The sequence below is a fragment of the Lepidothrix coronata genome, unplaced genomic scaffold (genome assembly GCF_001604755.1).
Source record: "Lepidothrix coronata isolate B3197 unplaced genomic scaffold, Lepidothrix_coronata-1.0 Scaffold59, whole genome shotgun sequence".
NCBI classification, from domain to species: domain Eukaryota; kingdom Metazoa; phylum Chordata; class Aves; order Passeriformes; family Pipridae; genus Lepidothrix; species Lepidothrix coronata.
In genome coordinates this window covers 4,970,820-4,991,561 of record NW_016690239.1, presented here as the reverse complement: position 1 = coordinate 4,991,561, position 20,742 = coordinate 4,970,820, and the positions used below count along the sequence as shown (strand labels likewise).

At 40.0% G+C, this 20,742-nt stretch overlaps 1 protein-coding gene across 2 annotated transcripts in view; it reads right to left on the bottom strand.

Moving 5' to 3' along the window:
* Positions 1 to 18,901, bottom strand: part of PDSS1 (prenyl (decaprenyl) diphosphate synthase, subunit 1) — a 21,834-nt gene extending 2,933 nt beyond the window's left edge. The window contains exons 1-8 of one of the 2 annotated variants that reach the window (XM_017817153.1): positions 18,821 to 18,901; positions 17,834 to 17,957; positions 17,337 to 17,467; positions 10,419 to 10,560; positions 9,161 to 9,272; positions 8,964 to 9,073; positions 2,262 to 2,342; positions 1,965 to 2,078 (exon numbers count right to left, since the gene is read on the bottom strand). In XM_017817153.1, coding sequence (XP_017672642.1) covers positions 1,965 to 2,078; positions 2,262 to 2,342; positions 8,964 to 9,073; positions 9,161 to 9,272; positions 10,419 to 10,560; positions 17,337 to 17,467; positions 17,834 to 17,957; positions 18,821 to 18,885 — 879 coding nt within the window. In that variant the 5' untranslated portion in view covers positions 18,886 to 18,901. Of the gene's footprint in view, positions 1 to 1,964; positions 2,079 to 2,261; positions 2,343 to 8,963; positions 9,074 to 9,160; positions 9,273 to 10,418; positions 10,561 to 12,057; positions 12,154 to 17,336; positions 17,468 to 17,833; positions 17,958 to 18,820 lie in introns of those variants that run through there. The other variant, XM_017817154.1, reaches the window with a different exon arrangement.
* Between the last annotated feature and the right edge of the window lie 1,841 nt (positions 18,902 to 20,742).

Genomic DNA, 20,742 nt, shown 5'->3' with positions numbered 1-20,742 from the left:
CAGAGGAAGGGGAGAGAATGAGAAGAAAAGGCAGCTGTCACTAAAGATCCAGAGCATGTTAAAAACTAAAGAATGTTTTTCAGAAGACAACTAGGGGATAACCAGCTATATGAAGGGGTCTGCAGGACAGTAGTAATATTAATTTGAAGAGAAAAGACAGCCTATAATTAACAATTACATTTTGGACTGTCTTCAAGTCCTGGCTCAGGAATTTTTATTCTCAGATACAAATAGATGAAACATCTTTCAGAAGCAGCAAAGACAAGTGTCTGTTAAAGCTCCACATTTTTTTAGCGCTTATGCCTTGTTTATGTATCTGTTAAGTCTGTAGTGCTGTTCTTCCAGTTTCTTGAAAACAGCAAAAAATTTTCAGCAGAGAAAATTAAGTTAATGTGGAAAACTTTGTAAGATGGTCGAGTTATCTTTCAATGCAAAAATATATGCTTCCCATCTATCAAAAATATGAGAAAAACATTTAAAATTGACCTACAAAGAGCAAGATTTTAAAACAGAACTGACAGATTTTCTTTTCTTCTATTTTTATATTATGAACTAATTTATCTTATAAAGCTAATTAAAAGAGGTGAATTTGAAAGTCAGAGACAGAAAACCCAAACAAATTAATAATAGTTCTAATTTAAAAAATTGGAATATTCAACACCCACAAGACAATCAGTGTCACCCATTCTCTGCCAAAATCAAGAGTATTTGCAATATGTAGTTTCTCTCTGTAACTTTAGCACACACAAAACCAAACTGTTTCACAATTGCATCCTCTTTCTCTGCTTGAGTCTCTCACTGTTCTTTAGATGACTCCAGTTGCTGATGACTAACAGTTCTGAAATAATGATTCAAGAACATGCTTGTGAATCCCCCAGATGATTACGTGGGGAGGGACTGAGAATATGGAGAAAATTGTTCTCAATGTGCATTCGTCTGCATTGTTAATTGGCCCATACTCTGTGCTTTCCTGTCTTTTCTGAGTTATGGATCTTTGTAAATGCCTTAAGTATAAGGAAGCAAACACGTTCTTATGTTCCAACTCGCCCCACTCCAGGCTCTTTTAAGAAAGAGGGGGAAGTAAATGTCAAAGTTGTTGAGGTTTTTTTTTTTTTTAAATGATTTAAAACTTTTCCCATGTCAAGCTCTCAGCAGTTCCACTGAGAGATCATAGACTAGAGCTCTGCTGGAACTAGATGTGCCAGTTTTTGTATGATGCTGTGAAGTTTGGTAGGAGGGACTGCTTTTTAAGTCTCAAATCTTCTTTCCTCTGGTGAACCAGAAACTTGAGCAAGGCACATAAAACTAGTTTCTTCCCCATTTATGGATTAGCACCAATTTTAATGTTTGTTTTGGTGCTGCTTGCACTCCTGTTTTCCTTGAACTCCTCAAATAATTTTTAAGGCACTAAAAATGTTGACCCATTTTAAACTTGTTTTATTTATGACACTCTTATCCAGCCTTCAGAAGAGAAAGCTTCCCACATTTGTAACTGGATAATACTTGAAGAGAAAGAGATGAAGATATCAAATCCAGTAAATAGAGGTACCCACCTAAAAGCTAGGCAGGGATTTCAGTTCTTGGCCCCAGGATGGATACAAAGCCCAGAACCCGGCAAAAAAGCCTACATACACAGTCAAGCCTGGGAAGAACAAGATGTCTCAGGAGAGAACATAAGCAAGAAGCTACTTAGGAATAACCTAAATAAAACATGCAGATACTCTGTGAGTACCTACAAGGGCCTAATAGAAAGAGGAGCTGTGCAGGAAGGTGATTCTCAGTCTGTCAGAACATGCGTGCACACAGAATCCATCTGATCCTGAATGCACAGATTTTTCACACAGGCCCAGGCCCCGCTTAATGCGGATGCTGTAGCCTTGATGTGTTTGAGCTGGACCTGGGTGTGTGCTGAGAGGAGCAGTTTACACTTTCTGTTTTGAGGAAGCAGGTACCTGTTGACTTACCTGTCGACAAGCAAACAAGACGGGGCCTGTGGCCAATCCAAGCTTGAGATCTGCTGCTGTTGGTTTCCCCAGATGGTCGGCACATGATGTAAAATCCAGCACGTCATCTATTAGCTGGGAAAAAAATAAAGATGTAGATTATTTAGAAACTTTCTTTTTAAAAATGAGAACTAAATACAGAATAATACTTGTTAAAGAGAAGATTTGCAGAAAGGATTAAGACAGCCCACTTTGATTTCTAAAGCAGTTTGGAGAATTTCAGACTTTAGATTCCTTTTAGTTCAATAAAAGCACTACCTGAAAAGCTATGCCAACATTTTTTCCATACTGATATGCAATCTCATGAACTTTGGGATCAGGGCAGCCTAGTATTGAAACCTGAAAAGACAAAAAAACCCAAGTAAATAGAAAGCTTTAGTTAGCATCCACTTTTAGTCCCTCACCATAGGTGTGACATAGCCAGCACAGGCAGGAGGGATCTGGGAAAGGGAAAAAAAAAAAAAAAGCTGACTCAGGGGCACATTCTTGCTTATCTCTGTTCATGGAGACACACAATGAACCAAGCTTACTAGAAAACAAGGCTGAAAAGCAGTGTGATATTAAAACTATATTCAAGTCTGGTCTGGAAAGAGATTAGCTTTATTAAATATTTATTATACTTAAAAATTATAATGCAGGGATAAAGAGAAGAGATGTGGATGCACTGCACATGCAGGCTAGTGGTTGTACACAGTCCAGTGACGGGGAAATTAAATTTATTGCATACATAAATCAGCTAGGGGACAATTGGAGGTCAGACAACAGATAAATGGACATTACATGTCTCATGAAAGATCACAAAGCTGGACATGTTGAACCTAGTACAGGGGCAGTTGAGATAAGGAAGATTATTTTTAAGGTGATGTTAACTGTAACTGACTTGCTCAGGAAGATGAGTTAATTAGTTTGCAGGCAAAGGTACTGAGGGATAATTAGTGGCAAAGAAAAGACAGCATACCAAGCTGGCAAAAGTATCACTAAACTGAGACAAATGAAACATTTTAATTGAGTACAGATAAAGAAATCAACTATCTGAGAGACAGAAATAAACTGAATAAACTCCACAAAACTAAAATACAGGACATAAATTAAGGTTTGAGAATTAATATCTTGCCTCAAAGTAAGGCCACTTATGCTTTTGCATTTAAGTTTTGAGTATACACTTCACAAAATCAAGTTGGTTATATTTAAATACTCAGATTTGTTTCATCTTTCAATAAAGCAATTAGGAACAGGGGGCAAAAATCCATCCTGGTTTATTGCAGGCATTCCAAATCTGCTGTGACTAATGGAAGGAGTGAAAATACATTTTATTTAATGTAAGACTAAAAATATATGCTGGGAAAGCCACACAATATAAATATATATATATATATATAAAACCCAAATATATTTATATATAAATTCCTCTTTAAGACTACGTAAAAAAAAAGATCATAAAAAAAACCCCAACCCCCAAACCAACCCCAAATTAGAAGGAAGTCCAGTAGTAGCTTAGAAGGTGAACATGAGGAGGGAAATAAGAAACAACATTATATTCTAATAAATGTGATGGCACAAGATTAGAGATTATTTCATGCATCAGTGCACTTCATAACTGAGCATCAGAACACCTCCCACTCATAACCTGCATCTATGGATAATAACTAAAACCCAGAGGAATCTGGATGCCTAAGGCATTGACAGCATCTCACATTTCCCAATTTTATTTAAAAGAGGAGGACAGTATAGCAGGAAAATAGTACTACTTAGGTCTAATAATCATACAAAATCCTGAAGGGTATTAAACAGAGTGAACTGCAAATATGAGATATTTAAATAGATGTTGCTAGAGACTATCAAACTAGAGTATTTTGCCCTTTTATCCTCCTTTTGGTACTTGTCTCTTAAACAGTGGTATTTGCCCCAGAGATCTAACATATACTGCTGTACCATGCCTAGCAAACTTCTGGTTGCTTCTGGAATATAAATCACATAATATCCGCAAGGCAGGGGGACTGCATCTACCCTGTTTCAATAAAATCTTTACCTACCACCACAATTCATCTCATGTGGAGGAGTAAAATATGGATTTCAGTAGAACAAAATCCTGGTGAATGAATGGCAAAGGATCAGAACGGGCACTTGTTGGCAGAGGCGGAGAAGAAGTGCCATGTAAAGAGAGGAGCTTCCTCATTTAATTTGAAAAGTCAGGAAGAACAGAGCTACTCCTGTTGGTGGACAGTTTTCAAGGGACACAGATATCACCTATACAAAGAATCCCGCCAGTGTATGTACATGCAAAAAACAACTCTTAGACACAGAATATAACACAAGAAATATTCATCAATGCACAATTAACTCTTGCATCTTTGCAAGAGAAGACTGCCATAGCTCCTGTTCAGGTTATGAACATTTCTTGTTCATATACAAAAAGAAAGACAAACAGAAAAACAAAATCCAGGAGATTGATTTGCCAGTCATCCTCAAGTGAGCAACCCTCTAACCATGACCATAAACCTGCAACATGGCTGGGTCATGTCTGTGAGGGAATTCCTTCAGGATGCAATTTCTCAAAATGCTCTTGTAGATTATTGCCCCCACCTGGACACTCACCAGGATGCAGCCAGGCAGCTTGTCAATCCCAGATGAAGTTTAACTGAAGCCATACTGGGATAATAGCATGCATTTACAAATACAAATCAGGGAAACCAAGTCAATGCAATGACATCTTTAAATTATAAAGCTCATCCCTTTAAAACATTCTGTAGCTCCCCTAATAAATATGACTTGATGAAAAATTTAATCTTGTAAGAATTCAGACCTGTCCTCCACTAAATCATGATGAAAAATCCTAATACCAGGTGGAACAAATTCTTTAGAAATGTTCTCTAAATTCAATAAAGCAAGTCAAATCTGCTCGGTATTATTTCAAACACACTTTTTGCAATAAAAAGTTGTTTCTAGTTTGTTATATGAGAGACTGTGAATCAATCTTGCCTCTTTACTGAATTTTACATCTGTAAAATATATAATCAGCTCTGGGTAGACAGGTCCCGCTCTGATATTTAATATGTGACAATATGGCAGCTGGTGTTGAAAGCACTTGCACATTTCTACCGGTGCCCTGCAGGTCACAGAGGAAAACCTGCTGCTGTGCCAGGACATGCTTGTATAAACAGTACAAGAGATGTTTGTTCTTGCACTCCTAGATTTCTGAAAAGGAAAAGGCTCTAAAATCTTCCCCTTTTTGAGACTTTCTCCTCCGTGCCCATCACTAGAAGCAGTCAGGTTCCTGCCTTCTCATTCATGGCTCATCCACTGCTGTTCTTCTAAACAGGAGAGCTGTTCCTTCTTTCCAGTAGAATCACAGAATAGTTTAGGCTGGAGGGGAACCCTGAAAGTTATTTGGTCCAGTTGTCTGCTCAAAGCACTCTACTTCACAGTTAGATCGGGTTTCTCAGGGCTGTGCCCAGTTGACTTCTGAGCAACTCCAAGGATGAAAAATCCCACACTCTGTCTGGGCGACCTGTTGCAGTGTTTGACCAACCTCATGGAGAAATTTTTCCTAAGAGCCAACTGAATTTTTCCATGAACTTGTCCTTTCACTGCACATCTCTCCATCCTCTCTGTGCCCTCCAATTTTCCTTCTCCTTTGCCTTCTCTACTCCAGACTAAAACCAGCTCTTGGCATATCATCTGCTCCAGTCCCTGCCATCACGGTGGCCCTTTGCTGAACTCACTCCACAGTGTCCATGTCTGTCCTGGAAGAGGGAGCCCAGCCCTGTGGTCTCACACATGCTGGACAGAGAACAGTCCCTGCCCTGCATGTGCTGGCCATGCTGGCAGCGATGCACCCACAGTGTGCCTGTCCCTCCCCTCCCTGCTGCGGGCACATCCTTACTTCCTCCAGGATCTTCAAATCCCTTTTCATAACTGCTCCTGCCAAGGGGGTGGTGAGGGCCTCCTGGGAGAGGGAGATGACTACCCAGCAGAAACCCCCACACACTGCAGACAACCATCTTGTCCTGAACCTGCATTTTCATGCATTCAACCTTTTCTCAAGTAACTAACATTTTAACATGCTAACCAAATACCTGTTTATGAAGAATTGTACTTTTACAGAAATGAAGATTATCTGCCTGGATATCTGTGAGACATTTATTCTAATCTTTTTCATAGCAAAAATTATAAAGAAGAAATATCCCCAAAGGACTGACTGTATTTTAAATAATAAGGAAATTTACTGGCTGACTGTAATATCTGATACTACTGATGCTATTACCCCACATCTGTCATTGGCCATTATTGCAGTCTGTGTGCTTAACTGGGCTAGGGGGACCAATTCTGCTGGTGGGGATCAGAGGTCTTATTTTCTTAGACACCAGTTCCACACTTTTGTAGGTTTTCTGATGGAGCCCTGTGCACACACTAAACGATGAACTAGTTACAGCAGGAGCTCACAGGTAGATCCAGAGCTGCAGACTATTTGTTTTCTTCAGTCCCTAAGGCAGACCTTCCACACACAGCCTTGCCTCACACAAGGAGGCTGCATGCTTTCTCCTAATACAGAAATCAAGAATGTCAAGTACAACTTTCCACTTATCTCAAAGCAAGCATGATTTAATCCCTCTTCTGAAAGTATGCTGTGCAAAATATAAACGGCCTTAGGAATTCACATTATAGCAAGGTAAAAAAAGAAAGAGAACCTGCTCAACTTATTTTGCCATCTCCAGCTTGCCTGATGACTAAACAGAAATTCCACTTCAGCTTTATTGTTTCTGAATTCTTGAACCAAAGTCACCTCTCGTGTTTCTTTGAAAAATGCCTTTCAGTAACTAAGGCTTCAATGACCGTCTGGGCCATCTGCCACCATTTCCTTTTGCAATTTATTACTTTGACTGAAACTTTGTAACATTCTGCCATGCAGAAATAAACTGGAGACTGGGATGGCTCTAACATCTTGAACAGACTATTCTGTCTATAAAAAAAGTATTTTGCTAACTTAAAGGACTTTGGATTTAAATGCAGTAATGCTTTGGCAGTGCAGAAGGTATCTAATACAGTGAACTAGACTGGTGTTGACAGACTCTATAATCTTGCTTAGACATTTTTCCAGGAATACTCTACTCTTCCGTCTCTAAGAATGTAGAATGCTAAGATGCCGTGTGAACTTGTTTGACATCTTCTTTCCAGTTAATACTTTTATTTTATTTATGCACAGCAACAAATCAGTTTTTCCCTATCATTAACAGGAACTGAACTGCTTTTAATGGCACACTAGCCTGGTTGTAACTGATGTTCTGAAAACCAATAATCTCTTTCCTTAGCTTTGTCCCTAAAAACAAAATATGAATACTCTTGATTCCCTAACTGAATTTCAAGATAGAACTGATGATCTGGATAATTTTCACTACAGAAAACAGATTTCCATTCTGATTCCATCCATTTCCTTAGTAGTTAAAGTCATCTGAACAAAAATGTGTCAAAACCCAAACACGCCAAAAAACCTCCAAATCTCAAACAAAAAAAAATTCCCTCTTCACTGCTATCAATAGACCTCTCCTAATCCATGCAGAAAGAAAATGAGGGAGACATACATATACAACTCATTACTGCTCTGTGCAGTAAGTATGGTTTTGCCATGAAGACAGTCCTCTCACTCGGCTTTCCTTTATAACACAAATCATACAGCATATAAAATTCCAGCAATTCAGCAATGGAACAACTCAGACCAGCCACTAGAAGAAAAGCAGCCAAACACCACCCCCAGCATTACAGCCTCTATCTTGAGAGAAGTGCTTAAAGCCTTAACTCTTGCAAGTCAGGAAAAGGAAAAAGCTCAAATTAGCACATTTGTAAGGAGAATCCACTCAGTGGGAAGGTGATTTCTTCTAGCTGCAAAGATTATTTTAGAGAGACTGTCAAAGTGAACAGAAAAACATGTATATGTTTTTACTAGGATAGCAGAATAATGTGATGCTCTTTACAAGTCCAGGTGCCCACTGATATAAAAGAAGACTTGCAAAGAAAATTCTTGCCAGGCTCATACTGCCATTAATATGAACAATCCAAAAGATTTAATTTCTTTCCTCCAACTAGAATGAAAGACATTTTCCCTCCCTATAAAATCCATGTCTCTCATTCTGTGTGATCTTTTTGATACAAGCAATTTTCCACTGCTGTCTGTTGCACAAATGTACCAGTTCTCTGAGAACAAAACAAGATGATTAACATTAGCACAGATTTTTAGTCTAATTCTCTTAGAACTCCCTCTTTCTATGGAATACACCAGAATACACCAATCTACTGCCTTTAATTAAAAAAAATAAAACTCTCTTGGGGTAAGATTACTGCCCACCTTCTCCATTTTCTGCACTAAAACTAAACATGTATTTTTGAATAAGAACATAATCTTGAGTTGGATCTTTTTGTAATCAAGTAACAGAACTGAATTACAGATAGAATTGGATATAGCAATTGATAATTAAAACCCACAGACAAATCATGTACATGCTTCTGTTCTTTCACAATATGGTCTACAGTATAAACAATTAATTGTTTCTTCCCACTGTTATCATTTAAGGTCTCACTACCAATGAGTAGGGACAGATGCCAAAGATGACTTAAAATCAAATTATAGGCTCAAGAATGATCAACTGAGATGAAAACTACTGCCTCAAGGTTGGAGAATTTCATAAATTAAAGGCTGCCACTGTGATCCTTATTTTGAGTCAAGTGAGGATAACAATAAATCCGTGTATGAATAAAAAACAGAAAAGAAAAAGTGCAAAACAATATTGGAGGCTACACAGCTGAATTGTGATAATATTCACAGTCTCAAACCCGTTCACATTCCAGCTGAATACCATTTAAAGGGTTTGCTTTGGAGGGTCTCCAGAGAAAACAGCAATAACTGGGAGTTTAACTGTGAAGCTCACAGTATGGTGTGTTAACTTGAGAAGAGACAGACGTACATACTGCTTTACAACTGTTTGCTATAAGACTCGCAGTCTTCTTAAAAGTCTTCTCGAGGTAGTGAGCAAATCTCTCATTCTCGTTTTCCTTGGAACCCAACTGGAGGAATTCACCTAAAAAGATGCACAGATGGGTGGTTTTATTTATGGGTTTACTGCTTAGGCAAGCAAATCTGAAGAATAAATAGAAAAAGACCTTACCACGCACCAGATCTTCAATCACCTGAGTTAGAACAGAGACGATAGTAGTATTTCCAATTCGGGCTAAAGCTACAGAAGCAGCTGAGAGGATGAAGTCACCAGCTAGAACAGCCTAAAAATAAAAAAAAAAAACCAAACAAACTCTTAAGTCTTTTCCAGTGTTAGTAGAGATGATACAATTTCCTTTATTTGGCAGATCTACTCACATCACATAACTTTCCTGCATAAAGCACAAATATCTCATTGTAACAGAAAAACCAGAAGATCACCAAATATTGAAGTGAGAATAATTTTTGAGTCTTATAGTGTTGTTTGTATTTTTCTATATAAACTCTGTCCTCCCTGTATGCAATACCTGAACATGTGTTTGCCTATGAAGTTTTTTTTGAACATTAATTCTCTATTTGACCATTCTGTTGTGACTGCTACACCACGTGAACTCTGAATTGCCGTAAGTTCTGGTGCGTCAGCAGTGTATTTCCTTCCTTGCATTTTCTGATTAAGACCTTCCTTGTAATGTCCTATGAAGAAACACCACTCTCAAAAAAAATTTCCTGCTGACTGAAAACATTTTTGTTTTCACTACTGATCAGACTAATATACAGTGTTCAGGATGAGGTACAAGTTCAAGGTGTTCCAATAGCACTGCAGAGAATGGCATAGGGAATGTAAAATCAGTAAGAATCACAGAATGGGTCAGGCTAGAAGGGACTACACGGTCATCTGGTCCAACCTCCCTGCTCAAGCAGGGTCATCCTAGAGCACATGGCACAGAACTGTGTCCAGACAGTTCCTGAATCTCTCTGGCGAGGGAAACTTCACAACCTCTCTGGGCAACCTGTTCCAGTGCGCAGTCACTGCACGGTAAAGAAGTTCTTCCTCATGTTCAGGTGGAACTTCCTGTGCATGTTTCTGCCCTGTGGCTCTTGTCCCATTGCTTGGCACCACTGAGCAGAGCCTGGCTCCATCCTCTGGACACCCTCCCCTCCGATACTTACAGACACTGATGAGGTCCCCTCTCAGTCATCTCTTCTCGAGGCTGAACAGGCCCAACACTACACACTACAATCACTCACTATCTAATGTTTTCAACAGTTCAGAAAAGGAACACACATTTGTCTCACCCACAAACTGTGTACACCTCTTCATACTTTTTCCAGCATATCCCAAGACCTAGGGATAGTAACTTTACAAAACTCTAGGTGTTTGTACTTTGCTGAAATTCAAAGGCAAGTCTTGCACTTATTAGCAAACTCACCTTCCTCTCTCCCCAGATTTGATTAAGTGTCCTTTTTCCTCTGCGAGAATTTGCATCATCAATAACATCATCATGAACTAGACTGGCTGTGTGGATCATCTCAGCAATTATGGCCACAGAGCGCTGGCTTGCTTGCACCTCCCTAAAATAAAAAACAAGAACTGTCAAACAATTAAATCAGTTACATGTTGTGCAATACACTAAAAGAAATCCCTACTAAAACTAAAAAATGTTTTTCTGAAAACAGCTGTCGCAGCTTTTCTGTGGTCTGAACCCCATTTTCAAACCTGGAATTGGGAAGACAAGAGAAGTTAACATCACATTAATACAGTAAGTGCAATAGGATGTTTCCATCCTTATTAAAAGCCTATTTCTACCTTGCTGCATTAACAGTACTGCAAAACTCCTTCGTTATTGACTCTAATCCCTCTAAATCCAGATTGCAATAAATAGCACAGCATCAAGGACGCTTGGTTTCAAGGAGATGGAAAACAGCAGAGAAAAGAATGCCAGGTACCTTTGTAGATGAGTTTAAAGTTTTCCTTATCTCTGTATTGCTCTGCCTATTAACCAGCATCACAAACTCCAAAGCTAGATAACTCTACTAACCAGCAAGCTGGAGAGATCAGAAGGCACAGAAAACTGTATTCTACATCTGAAAGACATAACTCATGGATCTTATCCTTTATGTTATCTGATTACCTTAAAACCTCAGAGGTTCTTCAAAAGCCTAAGGACTTAACTGGAATTATACTGCAATCACTTTAGGACTGTAAACACCAACTACCTAACACTTGCTGGAATTCAGCCTTTGGGATAATCTAACACTGATGAGTCAACTCTCAGTAGTTCACACCTACTTTATTTTTTAAACTAAGTGAAAAGAAGGTAATGGAACAACATAGAAGCAAATATCTAGGGAACAAGACTGGCAAAATTAGCATAAAAGAGCCTACCTAGCTCTCACCAAGGACCATCTACCCCAGTATCCAACTGCCACTGTCTTGTTCTGTACCATCTTTTTTTCTACCTCTTTTCATCATGGGTTACATGCAGGATCCCAGAAATGGCTATCCCAGCCCGCTTTGTCTCACAGCTGTAACAAGTCCACATGGACACAAAACACCAACAAAAACCCAATAACCAAAAAAATCAACAAAAGAAAAAATTCCTTCTGATATATAGATACCCTACTTCTGGTATACAGACAACACAGAAAATCACACTATTTTCCAGCAGAACAGAAAAAGAACTGAAACAAAAGACAATAATTCCAGCTCAGCTGTAGGGAATTTAAAAACTTCCTGCACTGCCTATGTCTATTAAAATGTAGTGATTAATCACAAAATGGAAGAACATCTTGCAGTGTACTAACATAACACTGCATTCTGACACCTACCTCTACACAGAATTCTGCATTGCTATCAGTAGGAGTTTTACATCCTGAACAATAGCAGGATAAATGCATAGCTCCCAGGCTCTGAAAATGTGGCTTTTACACAACAGAAAATAAGAGCTGGAAACCTCCATGGTGGTTTGAAGGCAAGTTTTACTGTGGAGTAATAATTTAGTCAAATGCTGGTTCAGAGTAAATAGTTTTCCAAAATAAACTATTCTTACTAAGTAGGAGAAAACTTACCTTCAAAAAACTGTAAAGGTCTCCAGCCTCTTTCATGCACTGGTCTCCTTTTGGGGATTCCCTTTTTCATTAATAATGTCAGCAGACTGGACTTCCTGCTGGGAAGCAGCAGTAAATGGCAACACTCAACCGACACACCAAAATCTTTCAGTAGTATGAAGACAGTACAAAACCAGATATTTCAAAAGCAGGTTTTGAAAAGTTCTGCATTTTAGTGCATGTCATCTCTGACAATGACTAAAAATGGCACAGGAATGCTAATGGTTCGTGTGTCTGGTTTCCAGAATGTTATATCAAATGTGATAATTTAATCTGAAAGCTTTTTTTAAACTACTGTTTCCATAATGTCTCAACCAAGATTCTTTCCGTTGCTGGCAAAAAAAATCTGCAATAGTTTCCTACGAGCATCTTGTGAGAGTAATTCTGAATCAGAGCATGCCTATTTTAGGGGAAAACACACAAGAAAGAGGATCCTTCTCATTCCCTGCCATTTTTCATTCAGCTTTGCCTGCAAGACGAAAGCAAAAAGTGGCAGTAACTCAATCAATAGATAACTGGGCCCGCACTTACCCAGTAAGTGGAAAGATGCCATTTTTAGGTCATTCTCAAAGTAAAGACACCCCAAGATGATACGTACTCACACAATTTTTTTGTACAGCTGTAAGTTTATCTTTTTACACATGCAATATATTAAATTTTAAGTCCTTGAGCATGTTCTGTTTTTCAGGAGGACCTCCCCTGCTTGATTCTGTGATAAGGTTCTATAGACTTACAGTACCTTGAGGTGTTTTTCATTACAGGACTTATTTCATGTACACTGAACAAGACCAAGGCTCAACTTATAGGTTAAAAAAAAAATCCAAACACATCTCTCCCTACAAATATCCCTCTTCAAAAAAGACAAAAACCCACACAAACAGTGAGGGAGGAACTCAAAATGATGCAAACCAGTATTCACACTCTGAAACAAAGAGCTTTGCAATGTGTTTGCTAGTAAGTAAATATTTTGCCAGTTTAAAGATAGGAAATTGCAAGAGAACTTGCAAAAGAACTTGCAAAATTTCTGTGTTATAACCACATTTCTCCAAGTACATTTCTGCTGTTAAGCCCCTGTGGCTGAAACAACCATTACAGAAACACAGTCTGTGACATGGAGGGCACTACAAACTAGGAGAAGCACAAATAATGTATGTGTTAGTACGGGAGCAAATTGCACAGCAGCTGAAAACCAGCAGAGTACAGGCTTCTGACAACCACCACCTGGGGGAGTGAAAGAGGACTAAGGTTGCTGGCAGGTCCTCATATCTTTAGGAAATATTATTCTATCGAGTTTAGCCAGGTCATTATATAGAAATGTTTCTCACACTATTCTAATGAATTTACTTCCCTTTTCCCCCCCTATTTTCTCTCTTGAGATGTCTCTGTACTTCTTTGGTCCTTTCTTTTTTGTCTCTCTCATTTTGGTTGCAGAAATAGAAATAAAAACTCTTATTTGCAAACACCTTTGGAGAATACACTCTAAACAGAAACATTAGCTCCTGTCAAGCTAAGTGGTAATTCTGTGAAATTCTGCACACAGGTATGTGAAGAAATGCCAGCGGATGCGTGAAATTGAGGGTTTGTATGACCTCAGCTTAAACTATTCACAACAATTCTCACTCTCACACATAGCTTAGTTGCTATCAATAAGCAAAAAGCCACTGCCCAAGGGACTCGGACTTCTGGCACTTAGAACTTCAAGAGAAAACAAACAACATACCAACATAGAACAATTTGAGTGCTTCAGCCACTTATATTTTTGATAATAGTTCAGATAATTCTTTATTACAACTGTCATTTTCCTTATTATGACTACAATAAAGTGACCTCACTCTAGAAAAACAGTTAACTTGCTGAGGGTATTCTAATTGCTTCGCCTTCCTCAAATCTCAACAGAAATGATCATGTCACCTAACCTGTAAGCAGAGATATCTGGGCATTCCACTCCATTCTCTTGAGAAGTCTCAGTTACTCTGGTGGGACTCTGTGAAGACAAAGAGGTCTCTCTGCACTGCCTCCTAAGATCAGGACCTATAATCTTACTAAGTTGAGTCCTTTTATTGTAACAGCCAAACAAAGCAAAGTATTCCTTTTATACAAGTATAGCACAAAAGAAGAAAAAAAATAACCCCAACAAATGAAAGAGCAGGCAAAAGCATGCTGGGTCTAGCAAGTTATATGACAGTTCAGCATGGCAGCAAGATGAAGCAGAAGCTCAACATCAGTAACACAAACCCCAGAAGCGGGATAACAAAAAGAAAAATGCTAGGGATGAACAGCACAGGATATTGGTTCACTCTGCAAGTCTACAGATACTGCAGTCAGTGTCTTTGACTACATGTGTGGGAACCAAAGCTTCAACAAAATAAAACAAGTCTGGGAGAAGAATCAATATTAACTGAGGAAAAGAATGACAAAACACTTTAAGGGAAATGACAAGTTGAAAGAGGAAAAACATCTTAAAAAAGTGTTGTGAGAAGCAGAACAAAAGGCAAGTATTTTTCCCCTAGGGTCTACAGAGAGAGTAGCAGACTTACAAATACACAGTGTTTCCTTCTCTACATATACAGTTTTCCTTACAAACATTAATAAGTTGGAAGAACAATTCGTCACCTGGAAACAATGCTGCTTTAAGAAACAACAATAATGAAACCAGTATCAGTGTGAACTGGAAGTATATATATATATATACAGAGCAGGTGTAACACAGCCTGCTTCGAGAAGCTTGAAAGCAAAAGAGAAGAAAATGCCCATAAAACTTCATTAGCTCACAGGAAGTGGGTATCCACAGTATGAACGTACATTCTTTGGGCATGGCCCAGCCAACTCTCAAAAAACATCGGTCATCATGCAGGAACCAGAGCAGTGCAGTGAAGACTTGTACCAACATATATGATATTTAATTACAATCACAGGCTTAGAGAAATTGGCAAGAGGCAAAGAAGAGGAAGGTAAATATCCTGAGATTTCATTATATTTCTTTGGTGAAACATTTGTTCTCCCCACTCAGACTTTCATTTTAGAAGCAACATATCAGAGATAGTGACTCAGTCTGGTTTATACAAGGAACATTCAGATTATCGAGGAGGCTTTTAAAACATCAAACTGTAACAGATGTACAAAAGCTGCCAAATGACACAAGCACGTATAAATCAGAGGACTTATGCTGAGGGCTGGCTACTGCAAAGCAAACACCTGCCCCAGGCATATGTGTCACTTGAACTCAGAAATCACACTTTCTCACTGGCATAGGGCAGGTCTCAAAACTGGTCTTGATGGTTTCGAGACATGTGGACAAAAATATGTCCTTGAACACATACATATGCCAGAAAACAGCAAATGTGTTTTGAGCACAAAGGCAAATTCAGTCTTTCTACCACTATTTCTCTTTGATTCACTCTTCAACTCCCACGCTATATGACATCAGTTCCAGCCTTCTCAGTATTGCAAGCATAATTTCGTTCATAAGCTCCTCATGCTACACACTAGAATGAGATAAAACTATTTTTTTACTGTTATTCTGACTAGAAAGATGCTCCAAAAACTCACTGCCCCAGCTGTTAAAAGTCTCCTAAGTTTCCATCCTCTTAGCAATAGAAGTCTTTGTCTTAATAGCTCTTTCACCCTGTTCCTGATATATTTGCAGACCACAAGTCTTCATTCTCCCAAATTATCTCTGCAGTTCATGCCTGAAGCTAGCTGGACTTCTTCTGAACACAGGGATCTGACACTGAATCTGGTGATTTTAGAAAGTGTTTTATACACTCCCATAGCTGAACTGGATATACTAGGGTTGACACACACTAGGATAACTTTAAGATTTTTCATAGAGAAGGTGACTGCAAACCACAATGGAGTTATGCCCTAGTGGGACACACATAAGCCTGCAAGCTCAAGCAGAAATTTTTGGTTTATTGTGTTTCCTTACATTTCAGCATGGATGGCTGATCATCAAGAATGGTTTTGTCATCAGAAAGTGCCATCATTATGCTCCTGTTTTTCAGGTCAAGATCACTCATGAAAATATTAAGCCAATCAGTGCTGTGACAAAGGACATCCCTGAGGAGTTTCACAACCAACATTATTCCGTTTGCTATCTCTAAGACAATGATATAGAGCAGTCCTGAATGGAGAACAGAATCAAACTGAAGCAAAGTTCACTAATCCTGGACAATGTTTTTGCAAAACAAGGGGAATTGGCACACATAGGACAGGACACTGCCAACTAAGTTTTTCTTTCTCCTTTGAAACTATATTCACATAGGAGGGGGTATTCAGGGAGAGGTACCATAAAACAGCAAAATATATGCCATGCTCTGAGGTAGTAATCAAGTCCAACAAGGCATTAAACTACTACTACAGGAAAGTTGATACAAGAGCTCAGAGAAATCCCCTGTAACACTGACGAATTAGTCTAGAAATACTTCTGGAAAGGGACCAAAGATTTGTTATCTGAAATTCTATACAAGGCAAGACTGGAAGTGTAGCTGGAAGGCGGAGAACACTCCAGCCAACGTCTTTCCTCAAAATGCAAACACAGCAACTGATAGGAACGTGCGGAGAGAAGCATTTGCTGTGAGCCAGAGCAAGGAGTGATAGAGAGTATAGGCGAGCACGATGTTCTGCTCAGTTAAAACTGCTTTCAAAAGACAAGCTCATAAGGATTACACCAGCTCTAAGCTTAGAATCTTACATTATAGTATAGAAACCTGCTCCTAGAGGGTGAAAAAACCCTCCAGACTGTTTTGAACGTCTCACAGCTTTGAATATAATCATACCAATTGCTTAATGGCTTTTCTGCATAATTACTGAAAAAGCCTATGAGAGTCTGTTCTCGCAGCAAAGTTCTTATCTGTAACAAGAGCTTAATAGGAACAGGAATGGTTACAAATGAAAATACTTTTAAAGAAGTTCATTTAGTTTCTAATAAAGCATTTATGCAAGAAGCTAGAACTGACTAAAAGCCTTACAAATATCGTAATTTGGCAACATTATTTATCCATTACCAGTTACAAGTGCAGTCCACAATTTTATACATGGAAAAATGTAATAAATCCAGCAGTTCCTTTTGCACTGGTAACTACAAAAATATAGCTTCAAGATGGAACTTAAATTCAGGTTTTACTGAGGAGCGTTTTATTTTCATAAAGTTACTAGACATATTTTTTATGTCTAGTAGAAGAAACATAAGAATTATAACTTTCAAGTATGATTAATATATCTAAAAGTGACCAACTCACTTGGAATTATTATGGTGAATGTTGCAAGCCCGAGCCATTAGCACCACAATCATCGGTCGAAAAGCCTTTCCTTTCCCATCAAAGTAATAATCACACATTTCCTTAAGTTCTGCTGCAGAAACAAGTAATTCCTACATAAAGGACAAGAACGTTTCAGCATAGAAGTCACAAAGTCAATCTGTTTAGCGTAAGTAAAACAATATGCATGTAAAAGGTTATTGCCTGCGTTCATTCCACCCAGTGTAAGCTGAAGTTGTTTTTAAAATTACTATGAGCAATCTGAAACATAAATGTATTTCATCACTGCAAATCAGGAGAAAAAAAACTGCATTCTGGTTCTATAAAATATCAGAAATGCTCCTTTTGCCTTCAGTTTAAGCTTCAGACATTTGTTCATAAACATAAATAATATTCTTTCAATAAGTGTCATCCAAGTTGATGGCTGGTATTAAAAACAATCATTGCAACATCCCAGAATAGTCACCAAAATCCCTTACCTTTTTAATATCTTCATAGAGATTCTTCAAGTCTTTTCTACCAAGTTGAAAAGGGTCTTGGTATTTTTCATCACTAACTGTCTTACTGCAGCTGCACAAGTGGGATGTACTTGTATGATGAAACCTGGTGATAGTGTTTTTTAAGACAATAGTGTTGTTAAAAGCAAACTTTCCCTGATTCCTCAAACAGAAACATTTGAAAGCATTTCCTCCTCCTCCTCTTTCCTCACACAAGATGTAACCAAAGGGCTAAAATAGATGACGGCATCAATACATTCTTTTCAGCCAGATAGTAAGGTGTAAGCACAGCACAGCTACATATTGGTGATCATAAATTTTTAGGAGCTGGCAAAGCGCCTTTGGCAAACAGGAACACCCTCCCCCTCAGCCTTAACAGATTACAGAAGTCTTCTGAGACACATAAAACTACATTTCTCTCAATGTACTCCTTTTGAAGACACTACAGATAGTATAGCCTATGGTTGGAGATAAAGCCTTCATCTTCCTGTAATATAAGTATTCTGTTAATTTCTTCCCTTTCTTGTAAACTCCTGGAAAAATATTCCTGAACTGGATTTGAAATTTTCTCATTTGCACACCCAGCTACATTATAAATTAAATCAATACTTCCATGTAGCATGATGATGCTATGAATGTTCATCAGGAAAGGGGGGAAGCTCTACCTGTATGCATCAAGCGTACGCCTGATTTACTTTTTTTCTTTCCTGGAGTTGAAGTTTATGTTTCTTATTATATTTCCTTTTCCAAAGTGAACCATGTATATTCTCTTGCAGCATACCTGCTTTGCCTGCTACTCTCAAGGACAGAGGACTTGGATTCAGACTCAGCACCACAGCAACAGTCTACACAGAATTATCCAACTACATATTAGAGTGAGCAAAGTTTATAGCTCACAGGTATAACTATTCAGTTCACCCAACAACTGTGTCTTTACCCATTACATAACAATATGACTCTCCAACTTACCGCCAAAATACATTACATATTTTTGGAAACGACAAAGCTGAACTTCTTTGGGTAAAGTGACACATCTGTACAAAATAAAACCAGGGTTAATTTATTAGAGCTTTAAACTGACAGAAAACATTCACTATAAAAAACATGTACCTGTTCATCAGCACTACTCTATTTCTCCATTTTAACAACCCTGCATCAAAGGGAGTCTCATAATCTCCTTCCATATCACATGAGACATAAGTGATAACGAGAGAATATGCCAACAGACACATTAAACTGACTCTTCCGCTCAGGAGTGTTGGACTTTCTCCCCTTGCAGGACCAGCCCAGGAGCCTTATCAGTTAAATTACCAAAACTGCTCTAACGAAACCTTGCTTTTGTACTTGTGCGAGGTGTAATTTTCCAGTGTTCCCTGTCTTGCAGATAAATCTGGACTGCACTAGTCAAGGCACAGAGAAAAGGGCAAGAGCTATTTCAGTAAACCAGTACACTAACAGAAGAACATGTCCTTGTTTTTCCCTGAAGCAATTTCAATTCAGCTTGTTGCTTATGATAATCTACACCTGCCTATCTCCCTGCTAGACGTCCAGAATCTAACTTCCAAACCTAGCAATGTCTCCAATGATCTCTGCCTGCAGACATAGCCCAGGAGCCTGAGGGAAGGCACAGTCCCAAGTACATGATGTCCAGTTGAGAAAGGGAGTACAGCTTTTGCTCTGCTCCTGGCAGTCGGGCCAGGACGACCCAGCCCTGTCCTCAAACGCAGGCTGACTCAGGGGCCATGCTGGGCTGAGCCAGCCTGAAATCACTGCAATCCACGTGTTCACCAAACTGTCTCCGGAAAAGCCTGCAAAAGAATACTCAAGAAGACCTAGGACTAGAGAACCTGCTTCTCAGGCCTCAATGTCTCCTTGTTTGTAGATTTAAGTCTCTCCGTGGACAAAGGGAGCGAAACAAAAGCACTGTAATGGCTCAAGGACACCCTTTCATCCTCCTTGCGTATGAAAAAAGACCATGCAAGGACACAAGGGAAGTACAGAAACCCTAACACTCTGCAGCTCACTGCTGTGACTTCAGTGTCCAGCCCTACGCCTGAGACCTTTGTAAATTGCTCTCGTACATCTCACCGTGTTCTGTTGTTAAAAAATAGCTGATCTCTTGCTAACCTTCCTTCGACGAGGGCACACACGGACTCCCTCCTTTACACCGCTGCTTAACACTGTATGGCTGGCTCATGCAAGATGCTGGACACATCAGCCAGAGCCCTTTACCGCGGGTCAGAACAGCCGTCTGGCCTTGTGAAGCAGCTGTAAACGAACGCAGCGAGAGAAATGCTCCCACTACGACTCACGCACAAACGCGTCCAAAATCTCACACTAATGAGAACCGCTTTCCTGCTCCCACCTAGAGAAGGCTCTGCGAGGTTCACCACACTAACCAACGCTGCCCCGAAAAACCTTAACCCAGTGTTTAACCTTGCACCGAGCGCGCTCCTGCCCCTAGCAAGGACCCCCTGGCAGGGAATCGCCTCCGGGCCTTCGCCCTTCCCGGTCGGGAGGCTGCGGAACGGCGAAGGCGCGGCGGCCGCGGGGTGACCGCCCGGCCCCGCGCCCCGCCCGGGCCCCCTGCCCCATTCATTCCGTGACCTCCCGGCGCCCGCCGCACTCACCGCGCTGGGGGCCGGCGGGGCGCGGGGGCCGGGGCGCGGCACGGAGCCGAGCGGCGGCGCCCGGCGGGACGAGGCGCCGCACCGCCGCCACCACCAGCACCACCGCAAGGCCATGGTGTCCCCCAGCCCCGCCGCGCCGGCACCGCCTCTCGGCACCGCCGCGACCCGGACGCGGAAGCCCCGCGCCGCTACCGCCCTGCGGCGGGGTGCCGGCAGAACACGTGGGCGGGCGGGCAGGGCTGCGGGCACCGCCACCGCCCT